Source organism: Pelecanus crispus, chromosome 7 (assembly GCF_030463565.1).
Source record: "Pelecanus crispus isolate bPelCri1 chromosome 7, bPelCri1.pri, whole genome shotgun sequence".
Lineage (NCBI taxonomy): Eukaryota > Metazoa > Chordata > Aves > Pelecaniformes > Pelecanidae > Pelecanus > Pelecanus crispus.
In genome coordinates this window covers 23,411,729-23,439,698 of record NC_134649.1, presented here as the reverse complement: position 1 = coordinate 23,439,698, position 27,970 = coordinate 23,411,729, and the positions used below count along the sequence as shown (strand labels likewise).

The window sequence follows — 27,970 nt, the reverse complement described above, 5'->3', positions numbered from 1 at the left end:
GCACAGGTTGGATGGGGCGACTCAGACTCTTTGCTTATTCACTACTGTACATGGATTTATTGCTTTGAAACAAAGAGCAATAAATTACTGCTCTGCAAAGTCCCTAGGGCTTGTCAGATTCTCCTACAGTCACTGTCCCTAGATAAGGCTCAGACTAAAATCAGGACAAATTTACTTCACCAGAAGAAAAGGCTCTGCTTCTGATTACAAATTAAAAACATGGTTATAAAAGAAAATTGTAAAATAAGAAACCATAATTCTCTGTCATAGTTAACAAGAGGTACACATCTTGGCTCTCCTGTCTTTGCTAGTGCTACCTCTTCTCACCAGTGCCAGCTGGAGAGTTTTGTGGGCTCTTAATGCTGCCTTGTGCAGAGATGAAGTCTGCAGAGGTGCTCAGAAATGAAGGCATCAGCCCCTTCTCTCTACATTTGGTAAATTGAAGATTCATATGGGGTTTTCCCCCTTTCCTTGGAGCTGCTCAGCCATGCTGAAGGCCACCACTCTGCAGTGTCAAGCATCAATAGTGACTAACCAAAAGGCCACTAAAAAACTGCATGAGGGAGCACCTTTCAAAGTGTAGTGGGATGTATGTGTGTCTTAGCTCTAAGCTCTAAACGAGATCACTCCTGAGGTCACCAGCAACACTCAGTGATGGGACAAAGCAAAGGGGTAAGAGTAATCACGTGCTGAACATCAACAGCAGAGTGCATAGGGATTAAAGACTTTGCATGAGAACCCTGAATTTACAGGTCTTCCTTTTTTAACTGGGGCCCTGATACTATGCAGATCTGGCACTCTTTAAAGCGACTTCACGCCCCCTTGAGTTGGCACCCCTTTGAGTGCCTTTCAGATGTGGCCAGGCCTAATCCGACAGCCCCCTTTTGCCTCCTTTCTCCCTTGTGCTTGTCTGTTCAGTCTTCCTACTTGTCTCCATGTCCTCAGTCTGACCTGTGCTCAGAGGAACACACAGAGATTAGTGGACTTTCTGAGTTCAACTAAAAAGACTCATTTAGGAATTATTTAAATCTCTCTGAAGACAATCGAGTCCATTTAAATCCTAACTAATTTTCTTAAGTCTGTTTTTCCTCAAATAAGCCCTTGAAGGAGGTATTAATATATCAAAAGGGAACCATTTAGCTGAGTATTCTTTCTTCTATAACTGGTCACTTTCCCTAGTTGTCTCATCACTCCCATCCCCTTCTGCCAAAGCTCCAATCATACACAGTCCAAAGGGAACTCCTTTTTTAACTCCTTCCATGCCCTCAATCTCTGTCATGAATCCTCTTCTCTCTGGCAGTAATAAATCACTGGCTGAAAAGACCAGACTATTTCCTTGCCCTGCTGCTGAATATAAAAAAGATCCTGCATCTGAGAAGAGCTGCTCCCATCCCAGTCCTGGCAGTGATACCTCTTTGAGTCCTCTTTTGGTCCACGCACATTACTCTTCAGAGCTTCAGAGGAATGTTGATTTCCATTTTTGCATCTCAGTTAATTCAAACACACACACTTTCACAGTATGCCTGCTGACATGGGCACATACACATAACCTACTGTAATGAAGACATTTGGGATGCTTGTCTCCCTCTATCCAAAGATAAATATACATTTCCTATGCAGAGCTGTACTGCTTGCATCCTTCCAGAAAGAGGCTGAAATCACTGTGGGACAGAGTTTCATCTCTTTCACTGTCTCCACATCTGGACTCCATGGATGTCAACAGAGATGCACTTGTGTAAGAAAAAGGAGAGTAATGCATTTTCAATTAAGTGAAAAATTATGATGCTCTGACAGTATTTCGAATGCTGGCAGTATATATCCAGCATTTAGTAATCATCAAAACCAAATAAATGCTGAGTTCCATTTTTTTTGTCTTTTAAGCCATTCATATTCCCATCCTCAGGATTTATTCTATGACTGTCTACATCTTACTCAAAATGATCAAGACACATTCTCATGGAGTCAAATGACTCCAGGAGTGAGTGGTTTAAGGGAAGAAAAGTGAACTTTTCTTGTGGAAAGAGAGCTGGGGTGCTTGCATGTGAGGATGGTGGGGGAGAGGGGTCAGAGTGTGGTACAGGCAAATTGTAGCAGGTTGTGTAGGAACTGGTGGTTATTTCAATACCAATTCAACCAGAACAACTCAGACCACATCTAGCACAGCACCAAACATTATCAGTGCTACTTTTGCTTTTGATTAATGAGCTAAATTTAAAGCCATGTTCATCTGCTCTTCAGCTTTGGAACCTATTTGATAGCTACCTCCATTCTGCAAAAAGCTTTACATAATGTCCTGGTTCTGAGTTCTTCCAAAGACTGGGTTAATTTTCGTACCATGGCACTAGCTCAGTTTGCTACAGAAAGATGACTTTTAAGTGTTCCACGTTACATGCTGAAAAACATGGAACACTTTTACCCTTACTGCAGTGATACCTTCAGAAATTCTCTTACCTAGAATCAGGCTCCCTATCTCTTGCTCCCTATCTCTTGTTACAAAGACCACAGACTAGTGCAGAAATTCTTGGAGCTTTTTTCCCACTTTCTACACAACATTCATTACACTGAGGATGGCTGTAATGATCAGCTGCCATAGCTGCCTTCCCTTTCTGTTAATCAGTACCTATTCAGGCAGGGATATGCTTCAGACAATCCCATTTCTGGGCTGTGAGATGTCAACAGACTGAGTAGGGTCAATATGAGCCTGATAAAACAGTTGTTTACTTCCTCCCATCAGCTGCATTGCTGCAGTGGCCACAGTGCAAGCCAGGGAACCCCACCACGGGGGGATGGTGCCATCAGCACATTGCACCGAGTTTGCTGTCACACACCCAGAGGACATGGCCTGGCTTTGCTGCAAGCAATGCAAATGCCTGCTAACTTCAGAGGTCCTAGGAGAGCTTATCCAAGAACTTTGGGACAAATCTCTTTGTATTAAATGCTGTGGGCAATGCCCCATTTGTCTGCTCTTACAGGTGCTCAGCCTTAAGGTCTAATCCTGTGCATCATGGGAAGGTGGTGCAGTGATGAATGCATTATGTACAAACCCGTACATCATGGCTACAGAAACAGCTTTTTTTAGCTCCAGCCTGGGAAAGGCACCTGAAGAGAACGCCTTGCTGGGTTTGAGAGGTCACATCCAAGCATAAGCCAGTAGCCCAGCACAGGGAACTTTTGGATCTGGTCAATGAATCTTTTATTATTCATTAAGCACTGTGAAACTCACATCACAGGATATTTTGGAGATGTGCGGTCATGTCACTGGATTCACATATCTGGAGGTGTGATGGGAAAAAAGAGATCAACATTACTTTCATTGGAAGAGCCAAACAAGAGAGACGAGGTAAGACCTGCCACCAGACAAAGGGTGGAGATGGGGAAAATGGAACAGTGAGTCTGTGCAATTTGAAATCAGTATTGCTGAGAGCAGCCTTTTGCCAGGAGAGATGGCTCAGCAGGGAAGCTTAGTGCTTTGCATCATGATGTATTTATTTATTTATTTACAGTTCAAGTGCCAAAATGAATTTCAAAACTGATAATGAAGTTTGAAATCCCACAATGGGATATGAAGAACTGCTGAGGCAAGAGCAGTTTCCTTTCCATGACAACACACGCAGTGCTTGTGCATGCACAAACATACTGCTCAGACCAGGCTGTCATCGCTGTTGCTCAAAGAACAGAACTATTTCTCTGGCTTCCATTCTCAGAAATAAGATGTCAAAATCCTAGCTATAATCACAGTACCTCTGATACAGCAAACCAAGATGAATCCCTAACGTAAACCTGCTGACAGAAGGCAATCTACATGGCAGCTTCGTTTCTCCTTCTGTAAAGATGTGCTACAAAGACGCTGCAATGTCGCTGACTCCTTCCTTCCCTTGTTTGTGTGAGCATGGGGAGGATACTGCATGTACCCCTGCACATTGCATTCATATGCTCCGTATAGGCACTGCCACCTGTAAGATGGACACACTCACACACTTGGGCACTGAACTGTCTGCTTTAAGTCCTGACTGATCACCACTGCATAGATATCTAGAAGACATATTTTACAGCTTCAAAATGGAGCTTCTCTTAGTAACACATGGATAAACAGTTTCAAGGAATAGTGAGTTCACCAATGAAATATTCTTCTGCAAGAAAAACTACTCAACCCCAGTCTAGTTAAGGCCACAAAGGGAAGGCAATTTGCACTGCAAGATGTTTTTAAAAGAAACCATTAGGTTTTCATTCAGAAAACATTTTCATTTTATAACCAACCCAGGATTCTTTCATGAAAAGGATTAAATAACCTTGAAACAATTGACACAAATTTCCGATTTTTCGGTTGAGCTGAACTGAACAAATAATTATTTATACCACCCCATTACCTATTTCTTACAAACATTCTTCTAAAACTGAGATGGATGTGGTATCTGTAAAAGGACAGCTGCCTTGCAGTGCTGGATGCACAATCCTGAGCCAGCCATTCTCACCAAATCTTGACTGCTTACTGCCTGAAAACAGTTAGAGATTTTGAATCACAGAATCAAAGAATATATAAGTTGGAAGGGAACTCTGGGGGTCAACTGGTCCAAAGCCCCACTCAAAGGAGGGCCAACTTACATCAGGATGCTTCTTGGACTTACTATCACATGTGGGTAGGACCCTTTGCTATTCCAGCCATTGTTTAACATGTCAGGGGGGAAGCTGGACTTCTCCTGTTAACTGGAGCTGCATCTAACCTTGCTCCTTTCACTTGCTGACTCTGGACTGCAAACCATGCAGAAAAACCAGTCCTGATACAGAAAAAAATACCTAGAGGCACTGCTGAGAGACCGAGCCCAGTACACATCAGAGTCCCTTGCATCTAGATAGAATCCATAAAGCACATCACTTGTAAGCTTTGTTGTCAATCCCAAATGCTTTGACTGACAGTAACATGGGACAGTAACATAGTTTTCAGGTCATCTCTTAGCAGACTGAGGTAATACACAACTAGTGCAGTCATAACAGGATGAAGCAAGGCTCTCCAAACTTTTTTCAAACAGGAAATTGATTAAATTTTGCATGTGATTAAATTTTCCAGGCACCTTTAATTTCTGGACTGCTGCACACTCTTTACTCTCTCCTTCACACACATTATCAGAAGAGTAAGAGAGTTTTGCAGCTTTCCTGACGTCCAGAACTGAGATGTTAGCTCAGGAGGGGACTTGTGCATAACCCCTTTGGACTTGAAGAATCTGGAATGCCACCTGAGAACTTACAGTCATGGTGACCAATCATCTTGGGAATGACACTTCAAATCCTGTCCAGAGTAGTAATGAACATGAAATCTCTCATCTGACAGCTTTGTGGCAGAGTAAGTGTGGGAATAAATGGCAGTCTTTGCCCAACTCCATGCTAGCAGAGCAGCTGACACTAGTCATCTTAATGTATCTGCACTGTGTCATCCCCAAGGTACCACTGGCTAAGCCAACCCTGGAGCCACAAGAATTAACACAGCTTTGGTACAGTGCTGTGCTTGGGTTAATTAGCTGTGTTTAAAGGAGGGGTGGTGGGGGGCTAATCAGCAAGGGCATGTTGCCAGACTAATTTGATTGTACTATATCCAGGATCCCAGCTAGGATCGCTGCACCAAATTCCCTGCTCACGTTCATTTGGAGGCAGTTCAGAACACCGAACTGCGTAGTAAAATGGCCTAAAAACACAGGAGCAGCCATGAAGGGGCAGGCTGAGGGCTCCTCTCACCTGGTGGTGTGTCTCTAACAGTTTCAGCTGCTTTAAGCAAGAGGAGAAAGAAGAAAAGAGGCCCACAGCAATCCAGCTCCTGGCTGTACCCTCCTGACAAAAGCAGGTTAGGGGATACCCACTACCAGGGGTTGTACCTGCATCTTAGCATTCAATAACACTTGAAAGATTTTCCTTATGTGAATTTGTCTAAATATTCTGGGGCTAATCAAACTTTGGGCCTCCACAGCACCCTGTAGCAGTGAGTTCCACAGTTTAATTACATACCATTAAAAAAAAAAAAATCACTCCTTAAACCTGTTGCCTAATAAGACTCTATGCTGCTGGTGTCCAAGAAAGGGCAAGGACTGACTAAGCCCAGAAGGCAGATTCTCAGCTCTCATTGTAGTAGGCAGGCACAATGGCAGTGTCTCACTTCCCCTCTAACGAATATTGGTCTTACATCTGCTTTGTCTCCAACAGAGATGGCAACTTCCAGTTGTTATGTTTCAGCCTTTACAATTACTAAATTTTCCACAATTACTCTTTGTTGAATTCAGGCTGGTGACAGAAGGGCTGAAATGTTGACAGTTGGACAGTAAAGTGCTTTTTTGCTTGGATAGCCAGACCATGGGATAAAACTGTGGTGAGAAGGACTGTGCTGATGGTTAAGCAGGGCTGTTTCAGGAACTGAGAGGTGATGTCATTAGTGCTTCTGTATGATTTATAAAGTGGTTTTCTCTTTAGTGTTACCTGCTTGCCCCTTCGCAACTGTGCTGCAGCAGGTGCTTCTTCAGAATAATGACAAGTGAATATGCAAGTATCTACCCAGTTTCAATATACATTTTAAGAACAAGAGGCATTGGATAGTTCAGGGTTCATTCGATAGTTCAGATAGTGATGGTTCAGGGGGGAGGAGGAGCAGGGGATTGAATGTGGAGAGCAGAGAGCTTGAGGGAATGCCAGTATAGCAGACATCTTGAAAGATGAAGCTCTGGAAGGAGAGATTACGGCTTTGCTGGGCTCTGCAAAGCTGACAGCAGCAATTCCTACCTCTCATCAGTCATTCTTCCCTATGTACCTTGTATGTACTTCAAGAAGGAAGTCTTAAAGGTGAAGGAGCAGGCTGCTCCCCTGTGCTGTAAGACAAACCGGCAGGGAAGATGACCGGTCTGGCTCAACAAGGAGCTTTTGCTGGGACTCAGGGAATAAAAGGACAGTTTACCACCTTTGGAAGAAGGGGCAGGCAACTCAGGAAGAGTACAGGGATCTCGTTAGGTCATGCAGAGAGGAAATTAGAAAGGCAAAAGCCCAGCTAGAACTCAATCTGGCCACTGTTGTAAGACATAATAAAAAATGTTTCTACAAATACATTAAGAACAAAAAGAGAGCCAAGGAGAATCTCCATCCTTTATTGGATGCGGGGGGGAACATTGACACCAAGGATGAGGAAAAGGCTGAGGTACTTAATGCCTTCATTGCCTCTGTCTTTAATAGCCAGACCAGTTATCCCAGGGTTTTCAGCCCACTGAGCTGGAAGACAGGGACGGGGAGCAGAATGGAGCCCCCATAATCCAGGAGGAAGCAGTTAATGACCTGTTACGCTACCTGGATGCTCACAAGTCTATGGGACCAATGGGATCCACCCGAGAGTATTGAGGGAGCTGGCGGAGGAGCTCGCCAAGCCACTTTCCATCATCTATCAGCAGTCCTGGTTAACAGGGGAGGTCCCTGATGATTGGAGGCTTGCCAATGTGATGCTCATCTACAAGAAGGGTCAGAAGGAGGATCTGGGGAACTACAGGCCTGTCAGCTTGACCTCGGTGTCGGGAAAGATTATGGAGCGCTTTGTCTTGAGTGTGCTCAACAGGCATGTGCAGGTCAACCAGGGGATCAGGCCCAGCCAGCATGGGTTCATGAAAGGCAGGTCCTGCTTGACCAACCTGATCTCCTTCTATGACCTGGTGACCCACCAAGTGGATGAAGTAAAGGCTGTGGATGTCATCTACCTGGACTTCAGCAAAGCCTTTGACACCGTCTCCCACAGCATTCCCCTTGGGAAGCTGGTGGCTCACGGCTTGGACAGGTGTACTCTTCGCTGGGTAAAAAAACTGGCTGGATGGTCGAGCCCAGAGAGTTGTGGTGAATGGAGTTAAATGCAGTTGACGACCGGTCACAAGCGGTGACCAGGGCTCCTTTTTGGGGCCAGTCTTGTTTAATATCTTTATCAATGATCTGGAGGAGGGGATTGAGTGCACCCTCAGTAAGTTTGCAGATGACACCAAGTTGGGTGGGAGTGTCGATCTGCTCAAGGGTAGGATGGCCCTGCAGAGGGATCTGGACGGGCTGGATCAATGGGCAGAGGCCAATTATATGACGTTCAACAAGGCCAAGTGCCAGGTCCTGCACTTGGGCACAACAACCCCATGCAATGCTACAGGCTTGGGGAAGAGTGGCTGGCAAGCTGCCTGGTGGAAAAGAACTGTCCTCATTTTGGCTGGGATAGAGTTAATTTTCTTCCTAGTAGCTGGCACAGTGCTGCTTTTTGGATTTAGTAGGAGAAGAATGTTGATAACACACTGATGTTTTAGTTGTTGCTAAGTACTGCTTATGCTAGTCAAGGACATTTCAACTTCCCATGCTCTGAAACTGGGAGGGGGCACAGCCAGAATAGTTGATCCAAACTGACCAAAGGGCTATTCCATACCATATGACATCATGCTCAGTATATAAACTGGGGGGTTGGCCGGGGAGCAGCGATCGCTGCTCGGGAACTGTCTGGGTATCTGTCAGCAGGTGGTGAGCAATTGCATTGTGCATCACTTGCTTTGTATACTATTATTAATATTATTATCACTATTATTATAATTATTATATTGTTATTATTATAATTACTAATTTACTTTATTTCAATTATTAAACTGTTCTTATCTCAACCCAGGAGTTTTTCTCACTCTTACTCCTCTGATTCTCTCCCCCATGCCATCGGGGTAGGGGGAGTGAGCGAGTGGCTGTGTGGTGCTTAGTTGCTGGCTGGGGCTAAACCACGACAAGGACCTGGGGGTGTTGGTTGACAGCCGGCTGAACATGAGCTGGCAGTGTGCCCAGGTGGCCAAGAACGCCAACAGCATCCTGGCTTGTATCAGGAATAGTGTGGCCAGCAGGAGCAGGGAAGTGATTGTCCCCCTGTACGCAGCATGGGTGAGGCCACACCTTGAATACTGTGTCCAGTTTTGGGCCTCTCAGTACAAGAAAGACATTCAGGTGCTGGAGTGTGTCCAAAGAAGGGCAACGAAGCTGGTGAAGGGTCTGGAGCGCAGGTCTTATGAGGAGTGGCTGAGGGAACTGGGATTGTTTAGTATGGAGAAGAGAAGGCTGAGGGGAGACCTTACCGCTCTCTGCAACTACCTGAAAGGAGGTTGTAGTGAGGTGGGTGTTGGTCTCTTCTCCCAAGTAACAAGTGATAGGACAAGAGGAAATGGGCTCAAGCTGTGCCAGGAGAGGTTTACATGGGATATTAGGAAAAATTTCTTCATGGAAAATGGTAGTCAAGCATTGGACCAGGGTGCCCAGAGAGGTGGTGGAGTCACCATCCCTGGAAGTGTTAAAAAAAACAGATAGATGTGGCACACTGGGACATGGTTTAGTAGGCATGGTGGTGTTGGGTTGATGGTTGGAGTGATGATCTTAGAGATCATCCAATCTTAGTGATTCCTAGTTTTTACTTTCAATAAAAAATAATCCAGCCAACAAGCCAGGAAACATGAAATTAATTATTATTCTACCCATAATTGACTTAGTGGTAGCCATGGTAGTGTTAGCTTAATGGTTGTACTGGATGATCTTAAAGGTCTTTTCCAACCTAAACGATTCTATGATTCTACCTGAGAAGATAACATGGGAGAGCCGAGCCTCTCTGCACGATGCCCATCACTGTTTGCATCCTGCTGGGATGGGAGAGTGAAACCCAGAGCCTCTCTCTGCTTTGTTCCAAGAAGTGTGGCTGCAGTAAGCAGCATAATCACCACTCCCAAAAGCCTCAAGGTTACAGAGTCTGCTGGGGAGGATGAGTGTGTGTGTGGTGACTTGACATAAATATTAATCCATCTGAGCTTTAGGATTAGAGAAAGAAATTAATAGGGGAACCTGCAAAAAGCATGAAAATAATTTGTGTATCAGTCTAGTTTATTCATCTCCTGGGCAGGAAACACTCTTCCTCTCTTGTGAGCCACAGTTACTGCAGATTGTGGGGTAATTTCATAGTCAATGATGAACTTACATATTAAGGCTTGAGCTGATCCATGAATAGCTGAAAAGGGCCTTGTGCCTCTGCTCTTGCTTATAGACCTCCTTCACCAGCACCCTGCACCAGCTCTGGCGCTCACTGGACTCTACAGTAAGCTAATTCAACCCACTAATCTGGCAGAAAACTAACCCAGAAGAAAGATATCAGCTCAGTAAAGGTCTGAGAAGTATGAAAGGTGGTGCACAAGAGTGAAACGGTATAGGAGCATAGTGGCAGGGAGCACTGGGGAGAATGGGTATGTGAGGCTTCCCCCTCTTTGGTCAAAGCTGCCAGATTGATTCAGTTATAATATGTAACTGCAGAACATGACTTTGGGAAATTTTTCTATCAGAATCCTTCAGGGTGGACTTGTAGTAATATTCTCTCACATGTAGGAAATAGACACCAATCTTGGGTGCAGAGATTTTTTCAGAGTTAGACACTAGATTGAGGTTAAGGGATAAGAGTCAGCTCCTGATCCTGCCACTGACTCTCTCTGTGACCATGGGCAAGTAATTTAGGGCATAACACACTCTGCCATGCAAGATGGGACAGACAGGTCCCTTCTAACTTTGCCTCTGGGACTGGAAATAAAACAGTCACTTCAGAGTGCCAGATCTAAAGAGCTATTCCGATTCAGAGCTTTTTAAGGGAGGCACAGAGCCAGACTTACATGATGGCTGTGCCACTTCCAGTGCCTGAGCTGGTGTGAGTGCTCTGTGCCACATGGCACTCTCCACTTGTACTCAGAAATCTCAGCACTACAGTGTCCTGGAGGGTGCAACTTGCAGCTTCAAATTCTCCATGCTTCCTGCCACCCCATTGATGCTATACAGCTTCCCTGCCTTGCAGAAACCAACATAGCATGATGTCACATGCTACAGGAGATTTAGACAGGACAGGGACTGAATGTCTAAATGTTCAATGAATTCAACCCAGAGCAAGACAAGCATGCTACTGAAGCCAACAGACAGCATATCTTGGCTTTTATTTCTCTTCTCAAAAGCCCTGTTTGTACAAGGGAAGAACAAGCTGGTTTGGCAGAGATGTAGACAATCTGAAACTTCACCACAAACTCACTCCTGAACTTTGTCTTGAAGGTTACACAAAGCAAAGCCTGTCAGTACAGTTACTAGCTATAACCTTCTGTCCTGTTACTATGTTATTTCTGCTATTCCTCTCCCTCCCTATGGTCTCCCCTTTCTTTGGCTACTCCCAGAACAGCTGCTAAAGTCTCTGTAGCCTGAGCCTCTGCTGAGGTGAGAGGCAGAGCCCTTTTTGCAGCCCCAAAGTGTACTCAGCAGAGATCTCTAAACTGCTGTCTACTTCTACCCATCGACCTCCAAACTTGTTGAGGTTCTTTGCTTATAATATGCTTCAACAGACACATTGTCCCATGAGGACTGAACTAAATTGAGTTCCAGGGCTGCAAATCACGAAGCAGCCTCATTTTAATCATGGCTATTCAAGTGCTAAGGAATGCAGAAAGTAAATACATATTTGTTTTTAGGCCATCATTTGTCCCATTTGCAAGAGGAAAATGAATGTACTCAATCCCTGAGGCTTTAGTCCTAGGAGAATACCCTGCGAAACGAACCTGCTATAACCACTACACATGAAACACATGCTTTGTTAAATCCTCTACCCACTGCTTTTATAACAAAGCTTTTCTCAGGGATCTGTTAACCCTCTCATTCACATCTCCACATTCTAATAAGGCTTTAACATTTCACATTTCTTCTGCCACCCCCGACACAGTCCCTGTTGGCTTACTGGTGACTGATTTCCCTGAGCACTGACTGGAATCCAACTTCCAGGGTCAAGTTCTGCCCTTGTCTTCAGACTTGGCTTGAGAAAAAAATCATAGTGCCCAGCCATGCAGGTGTAAACTTGGCTGTGGCTAGGCTGACCAGGTGGTTGGATTTGCAAATCAGTCCTTGACTTCTACGCTACTTGAAACACATTTGAATAAATAGTCTGCATACCCAGATTTGATCAGCTTGCATTCCTAGTGCTGCAGTGTCCTTCTCTTCGGCATGCCTTACTCTCAATTAGAATTAGTCCAGCCAATCTGTAACACAGTGGTAAAACTCTATACAAAGCCCAGTACTCTAGTTGCATCCCAGTCCTCCACACTTCTTCTCCTGGGCTTTTTCCCTTTTAGCTCTAGCTGTGGTTTGAGATTTTCCCTATCCTCAAAGCATGATTCAGCCTCTGGTCTTCTCTGCTTTCACTCTCTGCCCTGCTCTCTTTCTGTGGCCCAGCATTGTAATCTCCATGTCACAAATCTGTTCCTAGGCCACCTAACAAATCCTCCCTCCCTGAACTTAAAATTCACCTAGTCTGTGCATGCTAGCCATAGTTTACCCACTTGAATAACAGCTACCCTTTTACCTAATCTAACTGCACCTGGCAGGGTCAGAATAGGGCTAGCAACTAATTCTTCCTCTTAATCTTCAGATCAAATTTATCCATAAGACCCTGACCATAACACCTCCTTGCCTATGGCATCCTCAGCCCTGCTAATTGAGAGCAGTTGCTGTTGTTGATGCCTGAAAGTAACCTACTGTCTTTGCGGTGAAGTCCCTTCCTCACTGTTGAGCTACCCAGGCCCTTGCTCTTAATTGCACACAGCTCTTCAATTAGCTCTCCTGTTTTGTGGAGGTGCAGGGCTACTGGTTCAACCACAAGTTGAATGCAGAAGTTTTGCCTGTCTATGTCCTAGAGAGAAAAGTATCATTGCACCAGCAGCCCCTTTGCTTTAGATAACAAAATGCCATTGCACATATAGCAATATACTGAAGGCATGGAAAGAGGGAAGGAATCGATGCAGTTCCGTGAGTTACCCCTCATCAGCTGAATCATGGTGACTGACCCTGTTTGCCCCTTACCATCTTACAAATTCACAGCATCACCTTAAACCCACCACCACCAGTTACTGCCGCTGCAGTGGTAACCTACTCAGTTGTGACATTTCTGTCTGTGCCCTACATTATGCAATTCAACAACTGTGCAATTAATTCAATAGCTACCTGGGGAACCTGTTCGGTGCTCCTGAGCTTTGATCTGTGCTTTGGGGTTTGTTATGTAGTTTCACTCATGAGCACTGAAGTGAGTAATCCGGATACTTGGATACTTTTAAAGAAAGTACTTGCTAAACAAAAGCTGCACATTCTGGAACATTCACTTGGGATTCGAAACAAGATCTCGGAAAGGAAAAAGTGACTTACAATTTTAGATACCAGTGACATTGATAATGTTGATCTAAAAAGACAGTTAGAGACAACAACAATCACCCACCTGTCCTACTATTATTCACTGATCTTGTATCTATTTCCTCCTGAGGGTCTGTTTGAATGAGTGGATGGGTATGAATCACCAATAAACTGCCGTGGTGAAAAAGACACCACACCTTTGGCCTCTCACATGGTCACTGACAGCCCTGGCTTCCTCCAGACAGTGTGTAAACCACCCCTGGGTCACATAAGGGTTGCAAAGCCCAGTCCTTACCTTCTCCTGGTACTGACGCCGTGAGGAGTCCAGAGACTGGATGAGGGCTGTGGCATGGCCGATGAACATGGCATAGCAGGTGGCACCGACAATCATGCTCAGCATAGTGAGCCACACATCTGACATGCCCATGGGCGCCTGCTGCCCATACCCAATGCAGAGCATGTGACTCATTGCCTTGAACAGCGCATAGGAATACTGCTTCCCCCAGGAGTCATTCTAAAGAGACAGATAGACAGACAAAGCTTTAGCAGTGGGACAAGACATTCTCTGAGATGAACACATTTCAGAAAAGGATACCTAACATTAGACCCAAAAGTCCATGTTTAAAGCAGGTCTATATGTTAAAAAAGCAATTTAATTCTTTGATGGCTTGGAAGTGCTGGCACACTCAATTTAAAAAAAAAAGCCCAAATGTAGTCATCTGACATAACTGACTTTGGCTAGGGTTTTTACAGATTCCATGTAGTCTTTCCAGCAAAACTTTCCAGAAAGGAAGCCAGGCAGTCTGACACACTGGTAACTTGGGATAAACTGAGATGATGCATTGGGATATATTCAAAATGACCCACGTGTGGGAGAAGGAACTGAAGAAAATGATTACTCCACTGTGAAATGGACTTTAAGAGAGAACTGGTAGAAGAGAGCCTGAGCAAGGTTGCCAGCAGCAAGATCTTAGAGTGGGGAAAATCACTCCCCAGCAATTTAGGAAATGGTCAGGATCTCTGGTCATTACCTGAAGAGATGGGAAGGGCAGAAAATTAGGATGATAATGTCCAGACCGCAAGTTCTTCTCAGTGTAAAAGAGGGCTTTTTTCAGGGAGCTGAGAAAACTACAAATGGTCTCATTTGAGAGATGCAATAAACCACCATGAGAAGCCAGCTGAAGTCAATGGCTTTTTCTGGACACCCTGTGCTCTCCTGTTGCAACTAACAGAAGACGCACCTCAGCAATTACATCATGGGATAGAGAGAAAAAACAGCATAAGTTTCATGATTATTCTGATTAGCCTGAGTTCATGGAACAGCTCAAGGTACATTTACTATCCTGTGGGTATTATATGCTAGCAAGTCCTTGCCACAAAACCTTGTAAAGTAAATGCACTGTCATCACACACTGCTATTACAAGGTATGTGAAAAAATGCCTCTGCTACAGTGACATTCATCGCAGCACATAATCTGTACATTCATCAGTCTTCTTTCTGTTCCTAGGAAGGTGTTGACATTATGGATATGGCTCTGCAGATACATATACCATGGCAACTTAGAAGGTCATTGTACAGAAGACCTGGTTTGTGGCTTGTCAAATAGACCAGCAATACTTTGGTGAACTCCATTCACAGAGATGCAGCAGCCTCAGCACCAGTAATGCTGGGAGCTCTGGAGTTTACTGGACCCCTCCTTGGAGGGATCTAATCACAATCAGGTGGACAGCTGATGACCTCTCTGCAAACAGCTCTCTGAGTGTCACTAATGTTGATGGAAATTCTTCAGTAAGCTTACAAGTAGTAAACAGAAGCGAAGCATACTGTTGCTGTTTGTGAGATGTGGCAAAGAGCTGGAACCTCTGGAGAGTGTTAATGCTTGGTTAGGAGATAAACACATGGACAAAGACAGCGGATAGCGTTACCCTGGCCATATTCAGTTACATTATGCAAGACAGGCCTGATTCACACTGCAACAAGAAGGGCAAAGCAACAGAAGTGACAGCAAAGCAGACACAGAAGCAGCAGCACATTCGCAGCCCCAGAAGAGACTGCTCCCTGCTGGCGCCAGCCTGTCTGGGCCCACCTCCCTAACAAAACAGGAACCTATTCACCTCCTGAACTGGAAAAAACTAACCTTGAGTCAACAGAGAGAGACAGGAGACAATGTGGCCATTGGTGTCTCTATTCCTGGCTCTGCAGTTGGCTTGCCAGTGTGTGAGGAGCCGCAGCCCAAAGGGGAGCCAGCTACAGGTCAAGGCAAACAGCATTTGCACTGTGCTGCCTGTACAGGGCAGCAGGAAGGATCCAACCATGGGGGCTGCCTGAGGTGTAAGCACCAAAGGAGTGAATCTGCTTGCTCCTTCGCCTCACCGTGTCTACACTGTGGCTCCTAGAGTCCTGCCCAAAGATGTGTGGAGGGCCCATTTTTCCACCAACCAGGTTTTGTGTCATTTTGCAGACCCACTTCTGATCTGTGAAGGCATCAAGCATCTCACACATCTTACACAGGCATCCCTGCATCTCCACTGTTAGCATTTCCAGGAGCCACAGTCCCTTTCCCTCAGCCCTGTAGTACTAGCAGTCATAAAGCCGTGGCCCCTGCGCTTACAGAATGGCAAATGCTGTAAACTCTATGGCTTTCGCCTATCTATTGTCCATGCTTCAGCAGGGAAGTCATCATCCTGAGACAACAGGTAGGAGCAGTCACACTTGACCAACCTTTGCTTAAAATGCTGCATCACCTGTGAAGGTGGGCAGCACATTCACAGCTTTACTGGGGCAGAGGCAGTAGTGCAGGTGTCCTGTCCCATCCCTTCCTTGTTAAATGAATTCCTTTCCCATGCAGGCATTTCTCACTGGACATTGCAGAAATGCTGCTGCCTTCTGAGTTCAGTGTGGCAGTAGTTTAACAGGGTAGGGCATCTCCACAACAGAATTGAGAGCAGGAAGAAAAGAAATGCCGAGCTGAAATTCCAAAGGGAATTTGGGGAGACAGAATAAGAATAGCTGAGCTGCAATTTGATATATCAGGAAACTGGCTGCCAGGCTCTTTAATGGCCACAAATGATCAGAACCTAAGAGGAACATCTGGGTATCAGGCAGGTTCAAGTTCTAAAAGCCATTCTTCTAGCAACTTGCTGCTCAGGAGTGCTGTTTACAAGGAAGCTTGCCAGTGTTTTGTAGGAATTAGTCATCCAAAACTACAATATCACTGAGTCCCCATAGCCTGCAGAAACACTTCTGTCTCCCTGGGAATTCTACACTTACAAGTCACAACCCCAATTCCCATCAGCAGCACGGCTCCCTGTGAAGACAGCTTGCTTCATGCCAGACTGAGATCACTGAGTAATAACAGACTGAGGGGTGAGAGCTGGAGGAAAACATGGAGTGTTTAAAAAAAATCCGAGCAATGTGGTCTGCTGGGAGAAGAGATCAAGGACTGCTGAAAGAGAGGCACTTCCATGAAGGGGAAACCTTTCAGAGCAATTACTGTTAGGACACAACCTCTGAGCTCTTTGAGCATCTGTAAAGAGCACTGGATCCTCATGGCACAGTCTATGTGATGACTTTTTCCTTATAGGTCTCAGTATATCTTTGGTTTGTAGGCCTGCTTTACACTCTTTTGTTTTCCACAGAATAAGCAGGCAGGTCAAGAATGCAGTACTTTAAGCCAGACTAGTAGTAATGGTTCCAAATATACTGTGGACACAAGTTTACTAGCATCATGGTGCCTTATATACAGCTTGTTTCCATAAGAGCCATACCCCTATACTCCCCTATACTCAGTATACCACTATGTCAGTCCCCACAGTGGAATCGTTGTATTACTTCAAATATACTGGAGTGACTAAAATGGCCCATTAGGGTAGGTAAACGAGGCCTTAAACTGCAGAAAGAAAATGACTTCTCTTTAACCAAATCTCAAAGCAAGCTAAACTGGAGCTACAGATCTGTGCTTGAACATAGTCAAGAGGGATGTTATCTCAGACACATGCCAGGCACTAAGAGCATTTGCAAAAGGGAGTTAAAATTACTTTGAAGCAGTTTCTCAGACTAGCTTGTTTTTAACATCCACACTGGCAGTGCTATAAGGGTTTCTCTGGGATTAGTGTCTGGACTGCAATGCCTCTGCTCAGATCCACCCTTGAATACTTGGAGACATGTTCCTGGAACTCTTCAAAGGCAGTGTTAGGCTCTGCAGTACCTTACAGAAGCACCTAAAGAAACAGTATGGTGTCTTATAGGATGTTCTGGGTCTGATGTATGTGTGAGTGTGCCTGGTTGAACCCTCACTGGAGAAGACTAGAGAGAGAGAAGTAAAGAGACAGAGAAGTACTGGCAAATTCTTGGGGTAGTGTATGTCCCTACAGGCACAGTGTTATGCCTGAGTTACACCACTAACATTTCACAGTATTAAGGAGCTGTCTGTAGTGAAAGGGCATATTTCAATCTTGTGAACTCCCACATTTGTCTCAGCAGTGATCTTATCTGGCCACAGAGTTGTTATTCAGGGTTTGCTACTGCACACCACTTCTGTCAAGCTGTGAAATAAGGCTTCAAAACATCACTGCCCTCCCCTGGACAACACTGTAACTGCTGTGCCGGGAAAACAAACCTTCAGATCCAGTTTAAAGGAAGGGAATAGTGGGACGAGAAATGGAGATGATAGGTCAAACTTCACATGGGACAGAACCTGCCTGTTCTGGTCTTAGTTCCAAGGAGAGCTTTGCACGGTCTTCACCTAACAGAAGACATTTTCTCAGGATTCTGAGTGCACCAGTCTTAATTGCTCCAGTCAGCCTTGCCTGGGACCCCCACCCATGCCCCCATTATTCCTGGAGCTCCATTTCAGTGCGGGCTTGGGCATCTGGACCTTGCCCAAGCTAGCTGTACCTGTGCCCAGTCCTGGGCCTTGAACGTATGCTTTAGCCTTGCTTCCAGCCTTGCCTCTGACCCCATCTCTTGCTGCTCCTAACCGGACTCCCTGGGTAGACCCTGGACATCACTGTCACCCTGCCTTCACTGGAACGGTCAATGGACCCTGTTATCACCACTTCTGCTCTGCCCACCCTGTTTCAGACTGGTAGGACTGTGCCCTAGCTGGTGAGGGCACTGCCTGTGCAGGGGTCACCCTTGGCTCCTGCCTCATATCCCATTGTGGAGCAGCCCTACTCTTGCTGCTCACTGACAGATTTTATAAAACATGATAATCTACTATACAGCTTCATATGCCTGCTGAGTGAGGGTAGGAGGGACCTGCTGGACCAGTGGCTTGGTGGGAGTTAGATATCACACAGGAGACCTATGCAGGATTGCTCTGTCTTCCACAACACATGCTGCATCTGTTTCTCCTCCTCCTTTCTATCAGCAACACTACAAGAATGTGTTGGGGCACGGTGAAAGGGGTTTAAGCTCAAAAGGAAAGCTACTCTCCTTCTTTTGGTAGAAGGGAAGACAATTAGTATTTCCTATGCAAGGTCGGTGCATTTGACATGGGGATATTTGCCTTCCCTGCAGGGTTTATCAGTTCAGCACAATACCCAAGGGAGTGAGCCACGTGTTTCCAGCAGCTTTCAGGTCTCAGCAGAGCTCAGATTTCTCTGATGATGAGCTGCCAGCCAAGGGTCTTGGGGAGATGCTGCTGCCCGCACACATGCCGCTCTGCAGCTGACTCACTAGCATTTCTCTTTTTAATAAAGTGCCCTGTAGGGAAGCTAATACTGAAGCTCCTGAGATTGGGGCTGAGCAATTAATACTGAAAACATCCGTCCCTGCCATTTCAGAGCCAGTTCAAAAAGAAGTTGTACTCACTCCTTCTACAATTGCTAAAGATGAAACATGGTGCATGTAGAAAACAGCAAGATGAATTGGACCCAGGGATTTATCGAGCCCCTGGTATGATTTTGGCAACACCAGACCCTTCACAGATCCCCTGGAAGAGGATCAAACCTTTAAGAAGCAGATGGGAGGTGATTCTGTGTTGGAATCAGAGCTGGTTTTATGGACTGCCAAGTGGCTAGGTGGGAAACTCCGGAGCAGTGGAAGAGCAGCATCAGCATACTCAAGGAGAAAGCCTCCAAAGCATTCGGCACCTCACTTTCAGCTCCCCTTGCCTGTAGCAGCTTCAGAAGATTCCTTTTTTCCTACAGCAGTTCCATCCCAGCTTTTTGGCTCCTGTGTGTAATCAGGGCAGTTGTGCACCAAGTATATTTATCTCCTCAAAGCTGTGACCAGGTCAGTACAGAGCGTCCCAAAATCCAACCTACCGACTCTCTGTCACAGACAGATGCCATCCTGGCCTCCCACCTCCCAACCTGGTCCATCACAGCTCTCAAACAGGGCCATTCTGGTAACTACCATCAAGATCTTCGCACCAAAGTCTGAGAACAGCCCAGACTGCCAGTTTCTTCTTGTCTCCCGACTCAGTGGCCTCTCCTATTACTTCACTATACGTAAATTGTTGCACTAATCATGCCATCCACATCCATCACTGGTCCCAATGACACATCTGGAAATCTTCTCAGGAGATTAGAGGACAGAACCTTACTGTGAGAAGAAACTATCTGATTCCAGAAGAACTAATTATTCTCTTTGTTAAATGTTCTAAACCCAAACTATTTTGGGGCTGGCATGTGTCTGTACAGCTTCTGGAGTGGAAGCCACCTGAAGTATAGGTGGGGCATATAACCATCTCTCCAGTTCTTTATCCCAGTTTCCTGAGGCTCCATTTCTGAGAGAGTCACTGAGATAACATTTTTTCTTTCACTTTTATTAAGTGGAAAAAGTGAAGGTTATTTAGCTGCAGAGGAGAGGCAGAAAAAATCACAGAAGGCAAGTTTAATTCCCAGCTTCACAGGCTCTCAAGGCTGGGAAGACAAGTACTGCAGCATGAGTCCTTGCCTGGTAAAGCTCTGCTCTGGATAGAAACTTTCTACCCTGCCCCTCCTGGAGACTCTGCTGAGCCCTCTTGGGATATGTCCTTCCCTCCTCTCCTCCATCTTGCTGCTAAGAAAGGTGCCTAGGCTAAATTTTTCTTCCTCTGTCCTGTCTCCTGCCACTTTTCAAGACCCTATCCCTTCACTACATAGTCACCTTGATGGTCATTTATAGGCTCAGGTCATAGTGTGGCCCAGGTAACTCTTTTCCTATATTATATAAATTTAACTTTGTTTCCCTCCTCATCGGGCTCTGATCCCAATATGTTTGCAGCTCTTCATTCCACTGGGTTACACAAGTGGTTTTCTGGCCTCTGAGTGAAAAGTGTCCAGAGCCAATTTGCTTTAGCTTGTGCCATGCATTTGTGTAACCTACTCAATACAACCCCAGGTCTCTCAGACTGTTTTAGACACTCACCATTACAGTATTTACTTACCCTCAGAAGCATCTGGGGAGGGAGAACTCTGAGCCTCCCACGTGACTTGCCTGGGATCACACAGAACAGAGCTGGGAACTGAACCTAGGTGTCCTGCTTTCAGTCAGTGCTCCAGCCACTGGATTATTCTTCCTCTCACCATGTGTGTCTGCTATTGCTATTTATTGCCTTCTGTGAAGGTTTTCCATGCACCAGTTACCAGTAGACCTGGTTGTTTTGACTCTTCAGGTCACTTTGCAGCTTGTGTTGCAGCTCTCATCCACTGGCCTTTGAGCCAAGTGTGCTACTCCCACCAGTAACTCTGCAACCCTAGCTTTTACCTCTTCCCCCAGGGCTGGATGGGAAAACCAAACAGAAGTTGTTGCCATCACACAGCAGCCTCCACCCAAACGTTAGGATAAAGGAAACATAGTTCAAACCTGCTGCTCTGAAGCTGTCCTGCAAGGGCACCGTGGCCAAGTCACTTCATTGGATGGGGATGATTTCTGTCTGCACCCCTGAGCTCTGCTCCAGGATGAGGAGCTGTATGTCCTTTTGAACCTGAATAGCACAAGCACAATGGAGCCCTGATCTTTCATGGATCCTGCCATCTAAATAATAAAAAGGCAGCATGGGGGAAGATAAGGCAGCTGCTGCATAGGTTGTTCTTCTGCTGTAGATAAATAAAGGGTTCTAGTCTCCAGAACTGTCAGCCTGGCACCTTTCAACAGCAGGAAGTGAATGATTGTTGCAGAGGGAAGAAATGAATAAACAAACACCAAACAGATGACTTTTTTTATGGATGGTCACTCTTCTCAGGCATGGGCAGCATGTGCCCACAGCTCTGCATGTGGGAGACATGGGAAGTTGGCAGTTCTTTTACACATTTTACATTTGTTCTGTTCTGCCCGGGTGCCTGATTTTTTTTTTTTTTTTTTTTAAAGAAGAAATTGGCTGGGGGAATCTGGAGTTAAGAGCTGCAATAAGAGGCAATTTTTTAAGCTTTGTCAGTTTTTGCTGCTTAATCAACTGGACATTGTCCCTTTGAATAAAAGATCCTGAATTCTCAGTGAGATGGTTGAAAGGTACCACGAACTCCCCATGCATTTACCATATGCAAACAGCAGAGTGAGCAGCACAGCTTGAGACATTATTGGGAAGTCTGGCTATTGATCTCATGATGGGAGGCCAAACTGTGGCTCGGCAGAGTGTTTCAGCCCACTCTAATGGGATACTGTGCAGCTCCCCAGGGAGAAGGGTGGGTGATCACCCCGACCCTTCAAGTGGATATGGAGCAGAAGGCTTAACAGTTTCCTTGGGACCAGTAATGGGAATTATGGATCAGACCCAGCTATGGCTCTAGGACCCCCTCTGCCTCCTGCCTTTGGCTCAGTATACTCAGATCGCAGCAGAAAACCGTTTCCATTCTTGCTCTTTGCTGTTTGCTGCCAGGAGGGGGAGCCTGGCTCCTGCCTTCTGCTGCAGGCAGCCCACAGCAGGCTCTGCTGGAGCTGGTTCCTGCTCTGCAGCCCTGAGACTGTCTCATTGCAGAGACTGCCTACAAGGAACCTCCATGCCCGCAGCGCCGTGGCTTTACAAGTGCCTGCTGGATAGTGGAGGAAGGCCCTAAAAGGATGTGGGGGGAAATGGGAAGCTGGGGGATGCCATGTTAGTGCTGGGAGGTCGATGCTGAAATGGTGATGCTGTGACCGAGCGCCTGGGTTTAGGGCCGTGAGGGAGCAAGCAGGGCAGGCACTTACCACCATGCGGTTGAGGGACACCCAGCAATCATCAGGGAAGTCTTGCAGCATAGGCACAAGGAACTGGAGGCAGCCATCCCAGTGACACAGCAGTAGCATCATCCCAATCAGGTTCACAATCCGCACCACTGCACTGGCCAGATCATAGGTCATATGGAAGATCTGCAGGGGCCAACAAGGAGCAGATTAGATGGCAGATCCCCAACCAACCAACCCAACATAATTAGATGCAGTATCAGGGTCAAGAACCTTGCTAAAGTAACAGAAAAGGCTGCATCAGCTCAGCTCAGGTCAGTCACAGTATGCAAGCAGAACCAGCTGAAAAACAGATTAAAAACCAAAATACAAAATCATAATCATTCACCCCTCTTGCCCTTTGATTTTGCCTTCTAATTTACATTAAAAACTCCATAACTCATTTTATAAAATAAGTTGGTTGCAAATATTTCTGGAACATCAGCCACTCCTCAGAGATAAACTCTATCATTACATCTTTTTAACTGCAATGCCCTTTGATTTCTGCTCTTGCTGAATATATGCTACATACTGACCCATGGTGGAAGCTGTCTTTGTACTGGATGTCAGATGCAGTCTCTGCAAGTATCAAATGCAAGAAAGAATGGCCTCAAATTCAGCACAGACTTCTGGAAGAGAATCTGATTCAACTATTTTCTTGTATTTCTTGTACCCTGCTGCTATATCACTTCCAGTCTTCCGTGGAGGTGGGCAAGGAAAAGAGAAACATAGCAGAGCAGTATAGCAGTTCTTAGCAAGGAAGCTCAGAAACCTGTAAACAGCCAACAGCAACCACTCCTCTGCAGTCAGTTCTCTAATGCAAAGGGAGTATAGCTGTGCTGTCCGTAGTACTAGTCATAAGCAGGACACACTGGGAAATCCAGGTGCCCTATTATCAAAGCTGCATATGCAGTCTAGAATTACTTGACGGACACTATTTTTTTTTCTACTGGTGGTGTGTTGTGGAGACATTTGGGGTGCTTGGCTGTTTTATGCCCACCTTTATGATGACAGCTAGACACACAGGCCATGCCAGCAACTGCTATCCTGAGCTACAAATCTGCCCAGGTTTGGTTTTCCCTACCTTACAATATGGCACAGTGAGGAGAGATGGGCTCTGGAGAGCGTAGCTGGCCCTGTGTGGCTCAGCACAGAACCCACCTTCTGGCTTCTTTTGCCATAGAATCATAGAATCATTTAGGTTGGAAAAGACCTTTAAGATCATCCAGTCCAACCATTAACCTACACTACCAAGTCTACTCTAAGCCAATCAAGGGTAGACTAGACTAAACCATGTCCCAAAGTGCCACATCTACCCGTTTTTTGAACACTTCCAGGGATGGGGACTCCACCACCTCTCTGGGCAGCCTGTTCCAATTCTTGACCACCCTTTCCGTAAAGAAATTTTTCCTAATTTCCAACCTAAACCTCCCCTGGCGCAGCTTAAGCCCATAGAACAGCCCATTAGAACAGTTTATGAAGACAGGAGACCTTCAAACCGTCACTGGGCAATGGTTTGGATCCAGTAAGGACCATACACTTAGTCCTCACAGCGTGCTGGCTTCCAGCTAAAGAAGCCTACTGCATCACCCTGAAAACAGAGACACCGAACACATCTGGAATCCTCTCCCACATGCTGCTGTCTCACCATGGCAATTCGTGACAGAGCCGGGATGGATGGAGGCCTGACAGCCATGCCCAAGCCCTTCCAATGTGTCCTGCCCTAGAGCCTTGTCTAGAGAAACATTAATGCTCCACACACATGGTCTTGCTGTTTCTGGTAGAGGAGGAGTGAAATATTTGGACAGCTGTGTGTGAATGAAGCGGAGAGACTCACTGCTGCCAGCTGCCATAGCTGGGCCTTCTCAGGAGGCCTCCCCATGGTTTGAAGGCACATACAGCCCTGGCTGTTTTGTAGCCCAGCCCTCAATCTGGTGACACAATGTCCTACTTGGATTTAATGGAAGGGAACAAAAGGCAGACAAATGTGAGGTACAAAGAAGACTCCTGTGAATCAGATGAAGCTACATGTCCCAGCTCTATTCCTGAATTTCCACCCTGACCTGTAGGACGGTAGTCCCTTCCAGGGTATATTTCAATCAGCTCTGTCCTAATCCAGCTACATCAGCTTGAAGCTTCCAAACAGAGCTTGTTCACTCCACCCTGCAGCCCATCCTGCTCACTCAGTCCTGGACTCCCCAAAAGCCCTGCCATAGCCCCTCCACTCCGGCCCACAGCCTCTCTGCTATGTCACCTGCAGAGTCCCCCTCTGCAGCTCTGCTATTGTACCTTGGCCCTGCCTTGCTGCTCCAGCCCTACGTGGTCACACTTTCTGTTTTCTGACCTGCCACCACACCTCTTGGTCCTGCACCGGGTCCTGGCTTGGGTCACAACAACCCCATGCAACGCTACAGGCTTGGGGAAGAGTGGCTGGAAAGCTGCCTGGCCAAAAAGGACCTGGGGGTGTTGGTTGACAGCCAGCTGAACATGAGCCAGCAGTGTGCCCAGGTGGCCAAGAAGGCCAACAGTATCCTGGCTTGTATCAGGAATAGTGTGGCCAGCAGGAGCAGGGAAGTGATTGTCCCCCTGTACTCGGCACTGGTGAGGCCGCACCTGGAATACTGTGTCCAGTTTTGGGCCCCTCAATATAAGACAGACATGGATGTGCTGGAGCGTGTCCAAAGAAGGGCAACAAAGCTGGTGAAGGGTCTAGAGCACAGGTCTTATGAGGAGTGGCTGAGGGAATTGGGGTTGTTTAGCCTGGAGAAAAGGAGGCTGAGTGGAGACCTTATCGCTCTCTACAACTACCTGAAAGGAGGTTGCAGTGAGGTGGGTGTCAGTCTCTTCTCCCAAGTAACAAGCGTTAGGACAAGAAGAAATGTCCTCAAGTTGTGCCAAGGGAGGTTTAGATTGGATATAAGGAAAAATTTCTTCACTGAAGGGGTTGTCAAGCACTGGAACAGGCTGCCCAGGGAAGTGGTTGAGTCACCATCCCTGGAGATATTTAAAAGATGTGTAGATGTGGCACTTAGGGATATGGTTGGTGGTAGGCTTGGGAGTGCTAGGTTAACAGTTGGACTTGATGATCTTAAAGGTCTTTTCCAACCTAAACAATTCTATGATTCTCTCGTTACAGTGTAACTGCCAGGGCTGTTGTAAAACTGATCTCCAAGTTAGCCATGCAGAGCACACAGTGACACCTATCCAAGCTCACCATTTCCTTAGGGATGGAGCAGGATTAACTGTCAGTTCTTCAGACATAAAATAAACCTGTAAACACAACTTTCTTACAGGGCACCAGGCAGTGGGCCAAAAGGCACAGAGACCATCATGGCTAAGATAGCAAAGTAATTTTCAGTTTGCTGTGTTATTAATAAAAATTGATAGTGCAGTGACTGAAACTGCAGGGAGAAGTACACCTAGCACTTCCTGAGTGCTGAACACTCCAGAGGAGCACTGCCTGGGCTCCACTAAGTGTAGGAAGACGGGCATGCAGTGAGTGACAGCTGCCTGGGAATCACCTCCAGAGGAGCAGGCCACAACCAGAGGAGATGACTGTCAGGGAAGTATCTGAAGCAGGGGGTAGGCCACAGGCATGCTGTGTGACTGTATGGCTAAGTCCACATAACTCCTTGCCGCTCTGACAGAGATAGCCCTGCTCCTCCCAACCAGCCGTGGCAGTATGTACCTGTCGTCTTTGCCTATACCAGGGATCAGCCTCCTCTGATCCCATAGTGAGTCAGTTCAAGCAGCTAAAAAGGCAGAAAACTTTTGTTATAAAAGAAAGGAATCATGGTTTGTCAGTTTAGCTGCCTAAATTGGCTCATCACTCTGTTGTCAGAGCTAGCTGTTCAATTTGAATGCCTGTTTCCACACCAGATATTAACACTTCCCCACCTAATCAGGATGCCACAAGGTCGTATGCATGGAGAGATGCCAACATGCTCAACCCAGACCAGAAGGGAGCCACAGAAGAATGCCAGAAACCGGAAGGATGAATGATTTGGATAACTGCTTCTAAACTCCATTATTTCTGCTGCACCCAAGATGCAGCTGGAGTCCACAGTGTCACTTAGTGTGAGAAAGGACATTCTAGCAATAATTTCTGAGCTGAAAAGAAGAAAATATCCAAAATCCAGCATGAAAGGCTGTTCTAGGAAATCCAACTCTGAATGTTGACTCAATAGGTCAGTATGAAAGCTGAGCACATAATTCATAAAGAATAATTCCTACTGGTTTCATCTTTTCTTTTCCATTGCAGAAATGATCATTCTCATTTAGATAACCCAAAGTGAATCCAGCCTATTTGAGTGACAGCCACGGGCTATGCTTTTAATGAATCCAGAGCAGCAGTTTGCAGAAGGATCCCTGAATAGATCTTTTGTATTGCCAGGGTTTTACTGTGCTAATGACTTTTCCTCTCCCACCTATGTGTGTTTTTCAAAGAACTCAAGCCCTTCGGTAACCCAGGGAACCCCAGCCAGGGACAGGGAGAAACCCTGTCAGATTTGGGAAGTGCCTTTCTTCCTTTAATATATTAAAAGCAGAGAGTGAAGAGCCTGAGGGAATGGATGGTTTAGGGGAAAGGTAATGGATATGGAGCTTCTTATATGATGATTGGGATCTATTCCAGTCAGGCTAGGGCAGAAAGCCTTTATTCTTCGGTGCACCTCCAAAAAACAGGAATAAATGAGTGTGTTTACTTCTGCCGTTAGGCCCTGCTGCCTCCTCTCATGCACTAACAACTCACACATTTGCTGGTGGCTGAGAAATGACAGCTCTGTGCAGTGTGTGTGTACATCTTGGCTCACAGGTCTTCCTTCACCACTGGGTCAACACACATCATGTAACCCACCCATAAGCGTAGGACGCAGTGTTGAAGCACAAACGGGAGGAGAGTCCTGCCTCTGTACTAACACTGGGGTGCATCTGCCCTTGTAGTGCACGGATGTTCCCAGCACAGAGCTCAGAGAGGCTAGAAGCTCAGGGACCATTCAGGATCGCCCTGTAATGCCAAGCACTGACTAGAGGCAATGATCACAACTGAGCTGACACAAATTTCCCACACAGGTAGAGACAGTATCTGCTTCACACAAGGGTGGATTCAGCTCACCTACTTTGGACCTTGAGGTCTAGACTATATCATTAGAGTCACTGGATGGAAACACACAGCCAGAGGGTGACAGATCTGGTTTGTGGCACTTGTTTACCTGAGAAGAAGAGGCACTGCGTCTCAGGAATTCCTGTTTCTGTCTGCTGCCCATGAAGTAAGCCTAGATAATGAACTCCAACTGTAAATGTCTGAACTGCAGGTGAGACAAATCCAATTTCAAATGTCAGTCTCAGGAGTTATGAGCTCATGCCCACTCCTTGGACTATATTTGCATTCACATGCAATTGAAAAATAAGAAACATTCACTGTGCGGCACACAGGAATAACTGTGAAGGGGTCTGAACGAACACCTTTCACTGAGAAGGAGCTCCAACTCTAAATAGGTGCCTCTGTTGCAGGGAATACTAACTCCAGTAGTGTGCTGGAGAGTGTCTAAGCCAGTGCTGCAGTGCCCTAAACCAGTCTATAGCTCGTCAGGGAGAGGTAGGGAAGAAACATTCTAGAATAGCTGGTCCACAAGC

The 27,970-nt window shown here is 46.1% G+C and overlaps 1 protein-coding gene across 3 annotated transcripts in view; it reads right to left on the bottom strand.

Annotated features, from left to right (window-relative positions):
• The window catches only part of LOC104032474 (potassium/sodium hyperpolarization-activated cyclic nucleotide-gated channel 4), a 113,104-nt gene that overhangs the window by 26,078 nt on the left and 59,056 nt on the right, over nucleotides 1-27,970 (bottom strand). For all 3 annotated transcript variants that reach the window (XM_075714193.1, XM_075714195.1, XM_075714194.1), the window contains exons 3-4: nucleotides 22,322-22,483; nucleotides 13,502-13,720 (exon numbers count right to left, since the gene is read on the bottom strand). In XM_075714193.1, the coding sequence (XP_075570308.1) occupies nucleotides 13,502-13,720; nucleotides 22,322-22,483 (381 nt within the window). The remainder of the gene's footprint in view (nucleotides 1-13,501; nucleotides 13,721-22,321; nucleotides 22,484-27,970) is intronic.